Below are 18,913 nucleotides of genomic sequence, written 5' to 3'. Positions count from 1 at the left end.
TTTACTCTTAATCTAAAATTTTGTTGTTTTATGTAAAAAGCAATTATTAAATGTTTGTGTTGTACATTGTTTAATCATCTATTAAATTCTGTTACTTTTTCAGTTATCATGTTAGATTCTTGCATATTTCATTTTGGTATTATGCAGATTACTTATATACAAAATAGAGAAAACATGACTTTAAAATTTATAACATAGCAATAAAATTGTTTGTTTTCATTTTGCATGAGCACATATAATATTTTACATTTGAAGTTATTGCTATGTCAGAATTAGTAGAAACAAAAATCACAAAATAATATTCTCACAAATATATGTATATAAAGTATAATAATATATTGTATGTTGATAATTACTAAATGAAAATTCAATTAATATATAAAAGACATGCGTACATAAGCTATAGCAAATAGATTAAGCTGATTTAATATCACTTTTAGTAATTGTATCTACTAATGAAAATTAATATTAACAAATGTCAATCATATAGAATTATAAGTCCACCTGTTTAAGTATTAGTATAATTCTGACTTAGATTACACATTTTTATATTGTACAAATGTATAAGTAAAAGATAGATTTTCATGATAATTGTGCAATATCATATGATTTGTACTATTCTAATAATTACACTATTAAAATTTATGTACAATTGCACATAATTAATTTTAAAAGTACATTTAAAATCCAACTTTAGAAAATTAAAACTATATTCTTTGATTGTGTTCTATTCATTTTTCACTTAGTTAAAAGTATTTATATTATTTAGATGTAAAGACAGATGTTGTTCTTCTTCTCTCTTTATTTTTATTTATATTTTTAAGTTTGATGTAACATTGATATAAATATTTAAATATATTTCTTAAAGGGACTACAAAAATTAAAAATAAATTTAAAGTTCTTGAGAATGTTTTTGAAAAAATTCGCTATATTTGTAAATAGAACAAAAATGTTCAAAATTAAAAAAGAAAATAAACTTAAATACCAAGATCATTATATCTAAAAAATTTAACATTTTTGTAAAAATATCACAATGTTATAACAAAAAGATATATATTTAAATAATATTATTAAGGTACTAAAACTTTGCACTTTGAGTCGAAATAAATTTAAAACAAAAATACTGTTTTTGGTATTATAAAAATCAAGTTCATAATAAAAATAAAAAGAAATTCTATACAATTTTTAACCAATATAATCATCATCATCATCATCATCAACAAATTTTATGTTTTGATCATAAAGAGAACCTTGTCTTTTACAAAATGCTTCTATACCGCAATCTGTATTTTGAATATTTAAAGAAACTTCAGTATCTCTTTTTTGAATTTGTGTAACATTTCTTAAAGGACTTCCTGATAATTCTGTCATTGGAATATTCACAGTATCTTGTTTATTTGTAAAGGATTGAGTGCACTCCATTAATTCTTTATATGTGCAGGATATGTTTGTTAACTCCTCATCTTGAGTTTTGGACACTTTTTTTTGACTAGAATTGTTTGTTATTTTTGATAAATCTTTTTGCAAAACTTTATTTGGTGCAGAATTTAATTTTTCTTTATTATTTTCACTGCTATCAATTATATTTATAGGACTATCGTGAAGGCTTTTTGGGGAATTAGATTTTTCAACTGATTCCTCATCTTTACCTATATAAACCCTATAGATAAAAATGTATCATTAATATAAAAGTATTGAAATAACTCAGAAACACTTATTATATATTATACATATATAATAAGAATATATTGTAAACTGTTAAAAAAGCTATTGCAATTTTGAAATTTCTAATGTCTAAATGTCTAATAATATTAGAAATATTTCACCTTGCATATATTTTACATAATATTGTTTATACAAATAAATATTCACTCACCTTCTATTTGGAATAACGCAATATTGTTTATGCTCAAGGACACTAGATACAGATTCCATGCTTACTTTAATGCTAGAATCTTCTAAGAGTTTTTGAATAGGAAGTAATTTTTCAAATGTCCTTGTTCTAGGAGTTCCAGAAATATCATCGTTCATTAAACTTCCATAATCCAAATTTTGACATGTATCATCTTTTCTAAAATATTTTTTCCTATTACCATAAAATTAGTAAATTTATAATATAAATAAATTATATATATTATATTAAATTTATGTCAATTAAAATTATTGTATGTGTAAGTTATAATGCTATAATATACATACATATATTCTGTTTGAATACTTACGCTGGATCTAATTCAAGTTTGAAGTCATCAAAAGTAGAAAGTTTCATTCTTCTATATTCAGAAGGTGTTAGTGCAATACCTTCAGTTTCAAGAGTTAAAATGGAATCCCTTTTATTACTATTAAGGTGAATATTTTATATAATTAGTAATACTAATATTAAAAGCAAATATCGCGAAAAAGTTATTAATTACCCTAATAGAAAATCTTCTGTGTCAAGATTTATGTCTTCAATTGGTGGAATCCATACCAGAAAAGCAGGATCCATGCCTAAATAAGATCCAGGAACAGCACTAGCATTGGCTACATTATAATCATAATAATCCAATTCTAATTCTGAGTCGAGATTCGTTAAACTAAATTCTGATCCTGGCCCTTGTAAAAGTTTTTCTCTGTTTCTTTTTTCCTTAGTTTCTTTTCCACCTCCTGAAGTTGTTGTTGAACTTGAAACGGTACTTTCGGGAGAAGATTCCTACATATTAAAAAGTTCACAAAATAATAAAATTTGTCTTATAGATATATATTTTTTATATAAATAATTTTACCTTTCCATCAGAATAACTAATTTCATTGTTCTGGTAAATTTTGGGTGTAATATTGTTTTTAATATCTTCTAATTTTTCATTTTCTATTTTTAATATTTTCTCTTCTGAAGTGTTACAATCTATCGTTTGCAATCTGTGCAACAATTATAATATAAATAATTTTTAACTCGTATTAGTTTGAATAACATTAATTTAACTCACCTTACAGGATAAGCATATTTTACTTCAGGTTTATTATAAACAATACTGGAAGCTGATAATAATTTATCACAGTCTGATTTTGGTGATGTGATCGTTTCAGTTGAGGAAGTTTCAACTATATTATTCAATTTTAATGTACTAGAACTCAAATTGTTTTCTTCTTTATAACTGTATGTTAAAAAATTATTAACCTTTAATGTGAATCACTTGTCTTATTATAATCTCAAATTTAAAAAATTTATTACCGTTCTTACCCAGTTAAAGTTTCAGTACTATTATATTGTTCCACTGCACTACATAAAGTTTCTTTTGGAGAATTCTTTGCAGTGGTTTCTATCATTGATATCACTTCAGAAATAAGCGTACTCGTAGACAAATATTTTGATCGGCCAGGTATTACCTCTGATTACAAAAAAATATTCAAGTAACAAAATAGAATAATTATAATAGACCAACTGTGATCTATGTAGCATCTAATAAATATTATTAAAGCTTAATTCATTTAATTTAAAGGAGTTATCAAAAGTTATATATTAATTATGACATTACTTTTTGACTTCATTTTATATTATAAACTGTTGTAATTGTTTCATCAATATAAAACATAATTAATTTTACCAGAAACGTCACTAAGATTATCCAAATCCTCTGCAATACGATACTTCCTATACTTTATGACAAACTGCAATGTCAAAAAGACAGAAACTATGAATATCAGTATTAAAAGTAAGGCAGTTACTAAGTGTGCTGGTTTCCAAAAGATCCATTCTTTTTCAACATTCGTTGAATTTACTTCAAAAGGCACAACGGTTACAGTTCCATTTCTTTTCAAGTATTTTTTATCTGTAATTCAATAATAATAAATTTCTTAAACTATAATAATTAGTTATAGAAATTATTTTTGGATGGTTTGGTTAATATTGATTTTTGATCTTGCATTTAATAGTACAATTATCTTTTACCTAGTACAGCTGCATGAGCAAGATAACCACCGATACAAGCATCTCCAGATGCTGTAAGTTCATCGCTAAAAAATTCTAATAGTAAATTTTGTCCAGAGCTTATTAGTGTCTTCTTTGGATGTTGTATCTTATCCGAAGCAACGTCGATCAAAAGATCCGCGTTTAAAGAATTGCCATCTCGAACACGAAAATATTGCCCTGGACAAGGAAATTGTAATTGATCTAGATGTAATCCTATTACAAAATTTGTCTCCGCCTAAAGAAATAAAATCAGGTGTTATAAATCAATAATGGTTTTATATTATTATTTTGTGATAGTTCTTACTAAACAATTATTAAGATATGCGGAGTGTTTGCATTAAAATACAACAGATCTGTTTTAGTTCCAAAATGCATAATAACACCTATTATTTTTAAAATAAATGACAATACCTGTAAAAGCCAAAAAGATCGGCCAGGACATGCTTGAGTATTAGCTCCTAGCATTTTTCTAGTAAATTGTTCTTTTAACGTTATACGACATCCACATCGACACTGTAATCCAATTTCAGCTACAACTTCAGGTTTTGTGGCAGCTAAAACTGTAGTATGGCATTCAGAATTTTCAACCTGGTTTTGCCATCCCTTTTCTTTTTGGGACTCGTCCCAAAAAGCTTTACCACAAAATTCAGTTTCTATTGCTTTTCCCTATAATATAAAAAATAAATGACGAATTTTCATTAATTTAATATTGCTATGCAATATTTAGGATAAGCATTAAATAATATTCCATATTTTTAACATCATTTTTTATGAAGCTTGGATGACTAATCATGGTTGTATAGTATTGAAACTCACAAATTATTACTTAAGATTGATTATGAACTAATAATATTTCAAGATTTACCTGGCAAAATTTTGTTCCATATTTTGGTGGTGGGGTGTCACAGAAACGATAACGATTTCGAATTCCTCCAAAACATGAGCTACTGCATGGACTCCATGGACTCCATGGACCCCAGCCAGCAGCATCACCTTCTACAGAAATTACAATGATTACTAAAATATATAATAATATATAAAGTATAGATTATAATAAATTAATTTAACAAATTTTATTTATAACAAATTAATTAGTTTCTTGTAAACACAATTTGTAAGTTGGAAAATGTTTATGAATTGAAGTCTTATAAGTTTACTAAATATGTTAATATTATGGTGTTACATATAGTAGTTATAATATGTATTTTGATACGTTCTGAGTGTCGTAGGTTATCGGTGGCCCCGGTATTCCACGAAGTATAACTATAATTAAGTGAAAAGTGATACCCTTCTATTTAACCCTCTGCACTTGAAGGTATTTTGACTGCAGGGACTAGTAACTTGAAACTTTCTTGCTAAGAGGTCAAGGAAACTGTTTCTATGGAAAGTTTTTAAATGTACAGATTCTCATATTATAGTACTCCATATTATTTAATGTATTAAATTGCAAATTTAAAAATTTTTTAATTTCTGCATTTTTGAACTTCTAAATTTCTAGATTTCTAACTATCTGAATTTCTAAATTTTTAAATTTCTAAATTATCAAATCTTCAAGCTTTCAAATTTCTAATTGTCCAAATCCATAAATTTCTAAATTTTAAGTTCCCTAATTTATATCATTCTTAAATACCTAAATACCTAAATTCTCAAATTCTTTGTGTCCTAAACTTATTGTCAATTAAACCAGTAAATATAGTCCAAATTATATCTTGGTTTGTCTCATTTTAATAAGAAAAATTTCACAAATATATTAGTAAGAGTTTGATATTGAAAAAAAGAAAAAATAAAAAAGCTTTATATTGGTATTATCTCACGGATCACAAATTATCTTGAAAAGTCTTCCCCCTAGCGGTGGGGATAACTTTTTCGCTTATATCATGCATTTTCACTTATATCAAAACTTTACTGAAATAATTTAGAAAAAACATACGAGAAGAACGAACCGTACCTTGAAAAGGGAAGGTAGGTATACAGGATATCTTAACGTCCACCATGGCACCTGTAATGGCTTGACTGACATAGATGAAGCAATATTCGACAAATTTTTCCGTAAAAAAATCACAGTCGAAAGCCAAGGAGTGCTTGCCAGGTATCGATCTAGATTCCGTAATATAATGAAGAGTGGAAGGCGAAGCAACGGATGTGACGTCAGCTTTTAAACGCCCGTAAACGCGAATTCGATCACCTTCTAAGCGACAGGAAGGATATTCGAAAAGGACGGATACACCTCCTGATCCTTCGCAGGGATATATCGATCTGGCATGGACTGTCAGTTTAAATTCTTCTGACCAATTTACCTAGAAAAAAATTATTATAAAAAATGTATTGTTAATTTCGATTGATAATAATTTGATCAGAGATAATCTGACCAAGTTCTCAAATACTCAACTTCTTATATTTTTAAATTCTTAAATTTATAAATTATCAAATACTCAAATTTCCAAATCCCCAAATTATGAAACTTCAAACTCTCAAATTTCTAATTTCTAAAATTTCCAAATTTTGAAATTCCCAAACTTTATATTTTAAAAAATATAAATCCCAAATTTTATATTATAATCATATTACAATATATTGTATATACAATATAACAGATATTTAATCCAACAAAATTAATTACCTTAAAATAAACACTTGTATTTGGTGCCGTAGGATTAACGTTCGAAGCTTTCAGTCGAACTGCATAATTTCCCGGCAACCCGAAAAATTCACACCGGAAATATACAGTTTTTGTTGTCAGAAATTCCCGTATTTCTTCATGGTATAATATCTGAAAATTTAATTAAAATTAACAAATGGTAATATTTGTTGTTACGGGTCAAGTCGAGTAATAAATAAAACCGGATTTTATTTCACCAAAAAACTGCATAACGAATGAAAGCATAAGTTTTTAAAGCAAAATCGCAAAATCCAGTTCTATATAATTTTTAAGTATAATACAGTTAAGTATAATACAGTATAAAGGATATCTCTGAAAAAAAGTACAGCAAAACATTACTCTTTGGCTTAAAAATCCTGGAATTACCGAGTGTCATTTTTCTGTATTCTTGAAAGTCAAATATCTACTGTCCTTGTATCTCCTAACCAAAACAATATAAGATAAACAAAGACCACCGGGATTCGCAACTCCCCGCGTAAGGTCATTGAACTCGAGAGTTTTATTTCTCACTAAACTTGACCTTAACGAATGGTGATATTTGTTAACAAATAGTAACATTTGTTGTCTTCGAACAAGAATGCACATTTAAACTCGACAATTTAAAAATTATCGCATCTTCATATTTTAACGTTATTTAAAAATCTCAATAATACACAATGCAACACGGTAAAGAGTAATTAATTTGATTTACCTGAATGTAAGTATAGTTTTGTAAGTAACAAGCAGTTACGCTTGAGCCGCAATATATTAATTGTAAAATATAGACTGTTGCAGGAACATTTTCGGAGGGATTGCAATTAACTCCGTCGTATTTTATCACGGTCTTGACAGGTTTACTCGGGTAAGTGGTAATTTGCTGCGACTCCAAGAAGAGCATTGGCATCGGCCATTTAACGTCCAATATTTTACTTGTCTGCAACCAAATTTTGGTTAATACTGTGTAGTAAATTTAAGAATTTTTAAATAATATAATAGTACTTGTTGTAAGAGGTACAGGTATGTAGGGTATCTAATATAAAATAGATTTTCGTTATGTTGCCATTTTCGTATGTACTTTTACAGTAATAATATTACTTTTATATGTATTAGTAGTACTTCCGTATAAATATATATAGTAGTATTTGTATACAATTATTATTTTCCTTATAAGTACGCAGTGTGCAATCTATTCCTCGAATAGTTCATGATGGTGGTAACCGTGCGAGTTAGTCGTGTGTCAAGCGTCCTCGCGTGACGTCGTCCGGGAAAAGCGCGCATAAACGTGTCAGTCGCCAAAAAGTGTGTTACGCAGTTCTTATCACCATTTCACGTATTACAATTCTTGGAAAAATAATTACACTAATAACATTTTCATACACTTATATACACAGTAATGACATTTTTATGCAACTATATTCTCTAATATAGAAACCGTTACAGCATCAAGGAAGCTCTAGGCAATTCAACATTTGCGACTTCCAAAAATTGTCGCAGTTACCCCGTCTGTAGCAACATAACGAAATTGTATAACAGATTTATTGTAATTTAATTATATAATGAATTTGTCCCTTGAAACTTAATAGTAATAATAAATTATATTAAATTTGTTAACAAATAATGAAATGGAAAAATCAAATATTTTTAACTGAAATATTTCAGCTTCTGCCCAATATATTTCTTTGTTAGTTGTGTTATAATGAAATAAAATAAACAATTAATCCCTAATAAGTATATTTACCTTATGTCTTTAAAAGCTTGTAATATTGGATAAGCATTTTTTATACTACTTTTTAAAGTAATTATTTTAAATAATTTGTAATTTCTTTAAGACAATTGCTTAAAGCAAAAATCATAATTAAAAGAGTGATTCTATGAATTTTGATTGTACAAAAGAACTGAAAATAAAATGTAATAAGGCATACAGTAATAATGTTAATTGTTTAACCTGATAATTGGAGACAATCGACACCGCTGAATTTTTGTATTTGTACTCTATTTGCAAAACGTAAATACCGCCACGTGTGAAATATCCGCAAGGTACGATAATTGAAATAGTTTCATTTTCTGAAGGTAGCTTTTCTAATTGGATTTCACCAATTAATTCTGATATGTCATCAAGAAGGTACAGTATTCTAAAAAATAGAAATTATCTATTAATTATTTTTATTATTATTAAAATTTCATCTGGTGGAAAAATGAATTCTACCCGACTTTTGAATGAAATCAATTTTATTCAAATAAAAGAAAAAATGTTCTAGAAAATATTCTGAGATCGAAGATTTTCAAATTTATTATTAAATTCAATAAATTAAAAAAGAATTGTTTAATTTAATAAATCCAGCAAATTTACTATAAAATTTATGGCCTTACAAATATACAAATTTTTAAATTGAAGAATTTAAAATGTTTAAATTTTGAACTTTACAGAAATTCATTTCTCCATTTAATAATAATTTTTAACGTAATTTATACTGTAAATATAACTCACCTTAATAGAGAAAATTCGTTAGAAACATTATCTAGCTGCTTAATATTCTGATTATTTTCTTTTTTGAACTCGTATTTGTACTTTGTTTCGTCTAACGTTTGATTCGATTTTACAACAGATATCACGAGATCCCCCGAAAGAGCAACGTGAGAAGAAGGGGAATCAATTTTTAATGATGCAAACTCTTCTTTCTCTTCCATAATTGATCTAGTGACGTCTAAATTTTTCATTATTATTAATTATTCATCGTATATTTGCATCGATACCTTGACTGCAATGGCGTCACCACATCTCAAAAATATATCGTGGGATCGCAAAAATATAATTGCAAAAATGGTAGGAAAATGTTGTTTTCCGATCAATAAAAGTATTCAGAAAAACTGAATTTTTATAATTACATAATAAATTCTTTGTATATTATTAAATGGATTTTGTCTTTATTGTTGTACGGGGCCCCGCAAAATTTAGAGACAGCCCTGGCCAATAATTACCGACACCACAGCAGCCAACGCATTCGATCATTTAGCATCAAAATAATAATACTTGCAAATTTACCTAATTCAAGGAGGATGATAACCAGTATTCCAAGAAAAGGCCATTTAGATTTCAAGTTCATATCCAATTCGTCATCCGTGTCCAATTCCTGAAGAAATTTGATATCAAAATAAACTAGACTGCTTTCAACGCTACATTAATTTTAACTCATGCAATTTTACTAAGCCTTTATACTTGTTAAATATTACTTTATAAAATGAATTTATTTGACTAACATATAATGAATTCTGTGTTTCGATATTTATTAAAGATTTCGTATTTTGTTTGTCAAAGTTCAAAAATTATATGTTAATTATTGGTACACATAGTTTTAATTATTGTACCAAATGAGCCAAACTACTTTTCGTTATTTTTACAACAGATGTAATTAAAAATTTTCATATCAAATAGTTTTATTGTACGAACCCATTAAATCAGTTTTCCCGCCTTTTTTAAAGCGGTGCAATTTTAAATGCAACGTAAAAATAAAACATTACTGATATAAAATTTACTGTGTACACTAGAGTGGTCCAAAAAAATGTTGTCTCCCTACACTCTAAAAATTTAATATATTTTGTAAAAAAATCCTCTCAAAGTTTGAGCCGAAAAATTGAAGAGGTCGCTCAAAGCAATTTTCTATCGGTATATTGATTTTTTATCATATCGACTTTTAATTACAATTTAAGGGATTACAGATGTCGTTACAATAAAGTCGCACAGAATTATTTGTTAGTATTCAGTCTCGCAGCATTGTCGATTGGCTGCTTTAACCATATTTACATAGTTGAGAAATGAATAAGTAAGGTTAATTAAGAATAGTGTTTAGAAATGGTGAACTTGCGTTGATTGTTTAAAGTTTTGACATTACTTGCTGCTAAACGATATTCGTTCATTATCCACAAAAGATCTAATGACTTTGCGACAAAAAATCGTCAATTTTATTTGAAAAGTTCGAATTACCGTACGATTTCCTTGATTTACATCCTCATTTATGGATTTTAAGTGAAAGTTATAAGAATTGTCAAGAAATTTTGAAAAGTTCGCAAGTTAATGATACGACAGAGCGAGTAGCATTGTTAGAAGAATTTAATAAATATTTAACTGAAAATAAGGACCAGTTGCAATATTTATTAGTAGTGCAATAACGCCGAGAAGAATATCCGTCATGTAACGAAAATGATTACTTGTCAGAAAAAAACTGTAGGACTTAAATACATAAAAGTATATGTAAATTATAAATTCTGTAGAATACATTGGTTAATATAAAATATAACTATTGATAAATAAATAGTTTGAAATAAATAATAAAACGGTTAAAAGATTTCATTTTTAATTTTATTTTGTAAAATTTTTAATTGCTTTATGTGACCTCTTAAATTTAAATTTTTTAACTCGAACTTTGAGAGGATTTTTTTTACACCATATATATCCGAGTGTACACAGTCTTCTAAGCAGTGTGAACTACGGAAATGGTCTTTAATAAAATAAGGTATGTAAATTCGCTGAATAAATCTGACATTTTGGAATATTTTTCTAGTATAAGGTGCCCAATTACTGTACAGTTTACCTTATTTTTATTTATCATGAAAATCATATCGCAGTTAGGAACATTGTCGAACTTACAATTTTCTTGTTTATCCCGATGCAAACATTCTCTCTCTGTCAGGAATGCTTCTCGATTTGAGCGAATAAGAGTCATAAAATTGCTATTAGGGGATGCACCTCCGCAATTTACGGGAATCGATACCGGACTTGCACTTCAAACTTTCGCTTCCACTTTTTTCAAAGATTTGCCCATCTTCGTAATTTAAAACTATTTTACGTTTCATCGATATTAATCGCGCCTCTCAGCTGCAAAGAAAACACCATACCATTACGTTTCGTCGCGAAAAAGTACCATGTAGACTTCTAGTTTCCTTTATTTCTTTATAAACCATAGCTTCACCCCCTGAAAATTTCTATTCTCGCGTCTACGTCTGTACAACATAAAATCGAAAACAACATAAATCTTTTAAATAAAATTAAAAAATTATTCTTTGACAGGAAATTAATTCACAATTTTAAATATTTATTTAAGAAAATATAATTTGTAAGTTTAAATTTTAAAATCGTTATGTGAGGCTATTTTATTTTAGTGAAAATAATATAAATTTGTTTATTTATAAATTATTTATGTATTTATAGGCCTTTCGTCAAGACTTTTCTTTTAAAATAAATAAAGTAACAAAATGAGAGAACATGTTCTAAAAAATTTACTAAAATTCAAAACTCTCTAAAAAATGTAGAAATATTAAAATAAAAATAATAATATTACCATTAATTCGTTAATTGTGAATAATTAATTTTTATTAATTTATTAAGTGCAAGTAAAACTAATTTAAAAATTAATTTTCGAATTTTAACTCCCTTCAATTGTGCCTTACGCCAACAAAATCCCACTCGTAAAAAAATAATTCCTTTATGTGTATTTAAATTCCACGTACAATACAAGAAACATGTTTCAAGGACGTTCGAACTAATAAAAAATTCAGGATACTACCAAACTATTTATCACAGTATGCAAATGTTTGCATTTCGCGTCTTCGGCAATGTCGTAGAATATCAGTGACGGTATCGATAGATCGTTCGCGGAACGTAAAGCGTTCGTAAAAACTAGGAGTAATTTTTGCGAAAAAAAATAAAGGTCCACGACACACGATTCGTATGCGGTTCATAAGGCAACTAAACTAGTGTCGACGGCCAGCGTTCTCTCCCTTATTCGTCGGTTCACCCCACTACGAAGGTCGTCCTTTGGGGAGAGAATTCTAACAGAACATCGACTTTAATCAATGGAGGGATTATATCGACCTGAAGTCTGCTCTTGCATGGGAGTGCTGTTTTTTTTTGTCTTATTTCTTTCAACTAAAGGGTCATTATTTTTTCGCGTCAAGAGCGTGCAACTACGCGCACTTTTGTTAGCCGAACATTGGGACACTTACGCTTAACGAGTGAAGCGTAATTGCGACTGCTCTTTAATTAAATGACTAGTGGATTTTACAGCTTTTCACGATTAACACTACCGTAATCGAAACTCGTACTAACCTGAATCCATTTCTTGTCTTTTTTACACAGAAAATTAGAAGCATTTATTTTTTAAATAAAGTTTCTTAGATATTTGTTAAGCTTCTTCTTTTCTTCGCTAACGACTGTGTAGGCCTTCATTAAATATGCCAAACATATTTGCAACAATTGTGTACCATTGTATTTTGCCAAATTGAAGAGTAACTAATAAAATTATTGAGAACATTTATTTTGTGACAATTTTCTGCTCTGCCTTTTCAAAATATTTCGCAATTTTATATTAATTTTTCTAATGAACTTAACAGAAAATAATTGTATTCTGAAAACTGAAACAGCCTGTATATGATATCGGACGCAGTAGTCCGTTATCATTTCGTATTTTTGTTATAACTTTTTAATAAAGTGTTTAAAACCCTGTACTTTTTTTATTTTTACGAATAAAATATGTTAATAAATTTTAACGGTGAAAAATTGGGACACCCTGTATATTGTACGTGAAAGCGTGAAAAGTGCAAAATGAAATAAAGAATGTTTATTTGATGAAATTAAATTGTGTCCACCTATTCCTTCGCGGCACAAGTTGATACTGCGTTGTGGCATATGAATATTTTACTATAGTTTTTAATATTCTTACGTTTTACATATTTTATACATTTCATTGCTTTACATTATCAATTACAATAAATCTTCTTTTATTAGGGTACAAACTTCATTATAAATGTTTTACTATATTTGGTTGTTTAACATAATTTCGTATCATTTGTACAGGAATAACAGGAAAGGATTCGATTAAAAATAATTGGTGTGAATCAATGAACTGTAAAAACATATCGCAGATAAGACGTGTTAACCTACCCCATAAAAAGTTATTATAGTGGAAATATCTTCGTACAATAATATGAAGCATATTAACTGCAGCAGGACGCAATTACTTTGTCTTCACATATGACGTAATTACGTCTTAGAATATGACGTAATAAGAAGTCAAACTAGTTCAAAACATGGAGTTTCACATGGTGGCTCCAAATGGATTGAAAAGACAACATAATTATATACTTCCTTTCCATGAAAACGAAAATGGTCGAATCGCAACTGCTAACTTCAATGTGTACAATACGTACGTTCGAAAGTATATCTCGTTCTAATTGAACTACATACACTATCGTCCATAAGTATCCGGACACAAGCGAAATATGCATTCGCGTTGCATGAAAGTTATTCAAGTATCTGCAACAGTAACTAAAATCGATTTTTTTTCTGCGAAGATCAGAATACTGGAACATTTTTCCATTGATAATTCTCGTTTGGAACTCATATCTCGATGAAAAAGAAGCTACAGATGAACTAAACCGAAACTGTCGAGTGCGTAGCGTTATCTCCATTCTTATCTCCATTGAGGGAACCTAAACATCTACCAACAGTTTACAAACACTTGAAACATATCGAAGAACCCTCTAAACATATTCTGCGCCATAGAAATGAAACACAATAGAAATTAAAATTTTTTTTAGAATCGAAAGCGTTTCATTAGTTTCACAAATTTAGACTTTGTACTTCTGGACATGAATTTTACTTTCACACTTTCATTGTATAATTTGTACTTAAAAATTAAATCTATTACGTTATGACACATCAAAAAAGATGATAATAACTATTACAAATGATATGATAACCCTAAATACCTTTCGTACAAAGTTCCACTATGTTTTATGTAACGAAACCAAGTGTCCGGATACTTATGGACGGTAGTGTATGTAAGTACAATGCCCAGAAAATTTCACTGTAACAAACTGGTCATCTTTACTAATAAAAAAAATAGCGATAAACAAACATTTTTTACTAAAAAATTTATTTGAAAAAAGAAGATGGTTCTGAAAATTTGCGATATATTGAAAAGGCACAAGAAAAGTTGTAATTGTAGAAGATAAAAAATGTGTACAATAATTTTGTTAATTATGAAATTTGCTAGTTAGATGTATTTGATAATATACAAGATTTTCGTAACATATTATATTAGTAATTATCGTATTTACAACAAAGATTGGATAAATAATTTATATATGCAACATAAATTTGTAATATTTTTATTGAAATAAAATCCTTTTGTAAAACGGTTTGTTTGTATTTAATATTATATGTACTATTGAATTTGTTATAATCGTTTCTTATATTACAATTTCATATTACATTTACAAAGTATCGAGCGCATTTTTAAAATTATCCGCAAACCGAGGACACTACGATTATTTTATATACAATTTATATTGTAACAACACTGTACAAAGTACATTTTCGTTCTTGATAGAGAGCAGTTTCCTCATTTAGCTTCAAATTGAGTGGAATACAGTTTCCTTACTTATCGATTCCTTCATTTTCACATTTACAGATTAAAAGTTTCTAGCAGTTTTATTTATATACATTAATATAATCTAGTTTTGTAAAGTTCTAGCATTATTGGAATGTATATGTATTCATTTTAAGTTTCACAGACAAAATGTAAAGTAATAGTAATCATCATTTATTCAGTTCCCTTTGAATGGCTACCAAGGATTTACCTTTTGTTTCAGGAACTATGAAATACACAAATAAAGCTGCAAGAATACACATTGCAGAGAACATCCAAAATGTGGGACCAGTATTAATTTCTGTTTTAATATTATTGTAAAATTTAATTACAATGAAAGCTAATATCCAGCTTAAAAAACCAACACTACTTGAAGCCATAGCTTTTACTTCTGGTGCAAATATTTCACCTAGCATCATCCATGGAACAGGACCAAAACCAAGACTAAACGAAGTACAATAGATGCATACAGATACTAAAGGTAACCAACTAATTGCATCAACATTCTCTCCATTTTCTGAAAGATAAAAATACACTCCAAGAGCAGCCATTGTTAGACACATCAGTATTGAGGATAATAGTAATAATATTTTTCTACCTAAACGATCTACAACCATTGTGCTTACAAAAACAGCTGTTAATTGTATTACACCTAAAATAATTGTAGAATTATTGGCATTTATAACACTCTGAGTTTGTGAAAAAATGCTATTAATATAAAAGACAATAACATTTATTCCACTTAATTGTTGAAACAACATGAGGCCATAAGTTATTATGAAACCTTTCAAAGTAGCTTTAGATTTAAGTACGACGAGAAATGGAGCTTTTGTTCTAGCATTTTCTTCTAATGCCTCTCTGTGATGTTGTAATTCATTCTCTACATTGTATTGCTTGCCACGTAGTTTAGTTAAACTTTTTCGCGCAGCATCGTCATTACCTTTTTTCAAATAATAGATAGGTGACTCTGGCATGAACATGAAAATTCCAAAAAATATAAACGGTACAATAGCAGATATAATAGATAGTACACGTATATTCACAAAAGTTCCGAAAATATAAGTAAATAAAGTGCCTACACCTAGACACATTTGAAAATAAGACCCTAAACGACCACGAATCTTAACTTCAGCAATTTCTGCTGAGTACATAGGTGCAGCTATGCAAAAAGCTCCAGCACTAAGACCAGAAATGAATCTACCAATACAAAGCATAATTACAGAGTTGGCAAAAATTATAAGCAGCCAACCTACAGTAAAAGGTACCACCATCAGAAGCATTGCATATTTCCTTCCCATAAAATCAGTAAGAAATCCTATAAAAATACACATTATTCCTGATCCAAGTGTACTTAATGAACTAATCCATGAAAATTCAGATGGAGAAATTTCTATCCCATATAGAGCTTGTATTGATGCTCCATCGGTGCCAGCAGAATTAGTCCATGACAATACCATGCCAACTGCTATAGCTCCAATAGTTGATGATAAACTGGCTATATATTGAAGCAACTTTTTCGCAGGTACCTCTTCATTTTGAATATTAGGAACTAATGTCTGTTGTAAAACTCCTATGTCCTTCTTATCCATCTTTATTATTAAAATTTACTTGAATAAGTACCTAGAATTAAATCATCATTTATAAAGAAATCATCTTTACAAAGTAAATGTATTTGTCCATAAATACGTTTTATTTAAAATTATTTTTGTCTTGTTTTACGAGAAATTTGTTTATTAATTTATATTATATCATTTATATCATAAGAACAAGTATAGACAATTAATAAAGTACTTGATTCAATCTATTATTTAATAATATTTTATCACGAAATTGTATCAATATGTTTTGCTACTTACCTTACTAGTTAAACAGGAGACTGATTACTGTTATTACACACTTGAAATATTGAAGAGCTGTTTCGTTATTGATGTCCAATTGTACTTTAAAATATCTATTATCCCGGAATACCTAAAGATAACGAATATTTGGAAGATATCTTTTTTCAGATTAGTGATATGATTAGAGCAATTAATCCCAATTTAAGCCGTGTGATTATTTATTACCACATACATTTGTAACACAAATATATTACTCACAGTTATCTATAATACACTTTTGGTCCTTGTTTTTTATTTGCTGCAATGTATGGAAACTGTTGTTTAAAGGAACACTGAATATGGTAAAATGAATCACGTAAAGTACACTTTTAGATATATTTTAATCAAGTTATTTGGTGTCATTCATTTACATAATTTCGAGAATATGAATTATAAGATAACACAGACATTATACATATATCTTATCTTATATGTTCACAGATTTCATATGGAATTTATAAAGATAATAATATTAATTCTATACTATCTTTTATCGGTGGAAAGTTATGATTAGTTTTGTGTAACATATATTTTAAATATCTTAATAACTATTTTTTTTTCACAGATTTTCTTTTATTATACATCCATAATAATAAGTCATTTTATTAGTACCAATTTTAATACCATGTAAATATTTTGTTTTTCTGTCTTTAAGAATCAAATTATGTAAATTCTGGAAAATAATGCAAACAATTAAATTTTTGAAAATCGTATTAATAATATAATACTATTAATAATATAATTTTATATTAGAAACAGATTCTTTTATATGTTCTAGAAATTCTTGGTGGTTAATTATTTTACTTTGAATATTTTATATTTGATTTTTTAATTACTCTATCATATTATCTATTTTTTTTTAACTTATTAATAATAGAAACTGCATGTAACTAATTTTTGCATAACTAATTACTTTAAGCGTCTATTTTTTGAAAAATATTAAAGTTTCACTTACAAACTTAATAAATGATTATATGATGAGACCCTTCTATTACATTTATCTATAGCCCCTGCTATTATATCTGTCCCCATGTCACATAGATCCACATGATCACATAGATCATGTCATGGATTAATTTTTCCTATATCTTTCTTGGATAAGAAAACCTTGTTCTACTTTAACGAGTTTTATTTTACATTAATGCTATATCACTGGTACTCAATTCTTCTTTCATTACTTGTGTTATTTCCTATGTTAATTAAACCAAATGTATAAATTAATATTATCACAAATAAACAATGAAAAATATCTGTTTTTATCATATAACTTACTTTTTTGACATGATAAATTTTCTTGTTGTAAATTTATTAATTGGCTTTTGCAATCTTTCCACAGCATGTCAAGTGAATAAATCGTTTTGTAATTTTATAAATTCTAATTCCAGTTCTTGGAAAGATAGAAAAAATTCATTGATCACTTTGCAATTTGTATTTTTCATTTTTCTTTTTAAACCCTTTAGTATCATGAAATTAGTATTCGAGAATAATAATTTTATATGTAATTGTTTCTTCTTTTACTAAAATATCCACTTCAGAGGTTTTTTTACTGAAATGTACGCAGTAATTATGACAACGTCCATGTGTTATGTTATATAAGAAAGTATCACGATAGAGTCTTGTTAAATCTGCAGTTTCTGTATCCAACTTATGGCAAGTTAGGAGGAAATCTCTCCTAGACTACGTTTCCATCGAGGGTTCAAATCGGGTCAGAGTCGGGTTAGAGTCGGGTTGGGGTCAGCGCTTGTACGGTGGAAACGCCAAAGGTTTAGTTGAACTCTACCCTAGACGCCTTCTTCGTTAGAAGAAAACAAATAAATAAATACATAAATGTATCCAACTTAGAACTATTGTAGTTTTGGAAATTTAGAAGTTTTGTGAGTTGAAAATTTGAGAATTTGGAAATTTTTGCAATTTAAAAATGAAAAAATTTGGAAGTATACAAATTTAGAAAAATTGAGAACTTAGGAACTTAGCAATTTGGAAATTGGAAAACTGGAAAACTGGAAAATTGGAAAATTTCAAG

General features: G+C 28.1%; 2 protein-coding genes and 1 long non-coding RNA gene across 12 annotated transcripts; 1 reads left to right on the top strand and 2 right to left on the bottom strand.

Moving 5' to 3' along the window:
* Positions 1-702: 702 nt before the first annotated feature.
* Positions 703-14,558, bottom strand: gogo (thrombospondin-1 like protein golden goal). Of its 10 annotated transcripts, none has more exons than XM_076534189.1 (19): positions 12,149-12,330; positions 11,233-11,460; positions 9,631-9,718; positions 9,076-9,292; positions 8,533-8,719; positions 7,300-7,521; positions 6,570-6,719; positions 5,898-6,246; positions 4,815-4,945; positions 4,361-4,615; positions 3,929-4,184; positions 3,585-3,809; positions 3,221-3,368; positions 2,967-3,134; positions 2,766-2,898; positions 2,415-2,692; positions 2,223-2,339; positions 1,877-2,071; positions 703-1,660 (listed from the first exon to the last, which is right to left on the bottom strand). In XM_076534189.1, the coding sequence occupies exons 3-19, from the start codon at positions 9,689-9,691 to the stop codon at positions 1,186-1,188; spliced, it is 3,567 nt and encodes a 1,188-aa protein (XP_076390304.1). In that variant the 5' UTR covers positions 9,692-9,718; positions 11,233-11,460; positions 12,149-12,330; the 3' UTR covers positions 703-1,185. The 10 variants fall into 10 exon arrangements, with proteins under 10 accessions (XP_076390304.1, XP_076390303.1, XP_012143338.2 ...); XM_076534188.1 differs by lacking the exon at positions 12,149-12,330 and adding an exon at positions 14,352-14,558 and having other exon boundaries at positions 707-1,660; positions 1,877-2,086; XM_012287948.2 differs by lacking the exon at positions 12,149-12,330 and adding an exon at positions 13,525-13,662 and having other exon boundaries at positions 707-1,660; positions 1,877-2,086.
* LOC105662792 (uncharacterized) lies at positions 13,671-17,125 on the top strand. Its single transcript, XR_013038937.1, has 6 exons — positions 13,671-13,786; positions 13,935-14,031; positions 15,237-15,494; positions 16,146-16,318; positions 16,392-16,535; positions 16,878-17,125. It is a non-coding gene; the product is annotated as an uncharacterized LOC105662792 (long non-coding RNA).
* LOC100879854 (sugar transporter 4) lies at positions 15,041-16,981 on the bottom strand. The gene is made up of 2 exons (XM_003704473.3): positions 16,870-16,981; positions 15,041-16,633 (listed from the first exon to the last, which is right to left on the bottom strand). The coding sequence occupies exon 2, from the start codon at positions 16,600-16,602 to the stop codon at positions 15,184-15,186; it is 1,419 nt and encodes a 472-aa protein (XP_003704521.1). The 5' UTR covers positions 16,603-16,633; positions 16,870-16,981; the 3' UTR covers positions 15,041-15,183.
* Positions 17,126-18,913: the final 1,788 nt, after the last annotated feature.

The sequence above is a fragment of the Megachile rotundata genome, chromosome 8 (genome assembly GCF_050947335.1).
Source record: "Megachile rotundata isolate GNS110a chromosome 8, iyMegRotu1, whole genome shotgun sequence".
Taxonomy (NCBI): Eukaryota; Metazoa; Arthropoda; class Insecta; order Hymenoptera; family Megachilidae; genus Megachile; species Megachile rotundata.
Note: the sequence above shows the minus strand (reverse complement) of the source record. Positions and strands in the feature narration are given on the sequence as shown.

Bases quoted from the DNA above. Each gene is read 5' to 3' on its own strand.
- gogo (XM_076534188.1), bottom strand. From the start codon at position 9,691: ATGAACTTGAAATCTAAATGGCCTTTTCTTGGAATACTGGTTATCATC. The intron at 6,247-6,569 runs GTAATTAATTTT...ATTTTTTTCTAG, and splicing joins ATACAAGTGTTTATTTTAAG to GTAAATTGGTCAGAAGAATT. The intron at 3,369-3,584 runs GTAAAATTAATT...TTTTGTAATCAG, and splicing joins TAATCTTAGTGACGTTTCTG to AGGTAATACCTGGCCGATCA.
- LOC100879854 (XM_003704473.3), bottom strand. From the start codon at position 16,602: ATGGATAAGAAGGACATAGGAGTTTTACAACAGACATTAGTTCCTAAT.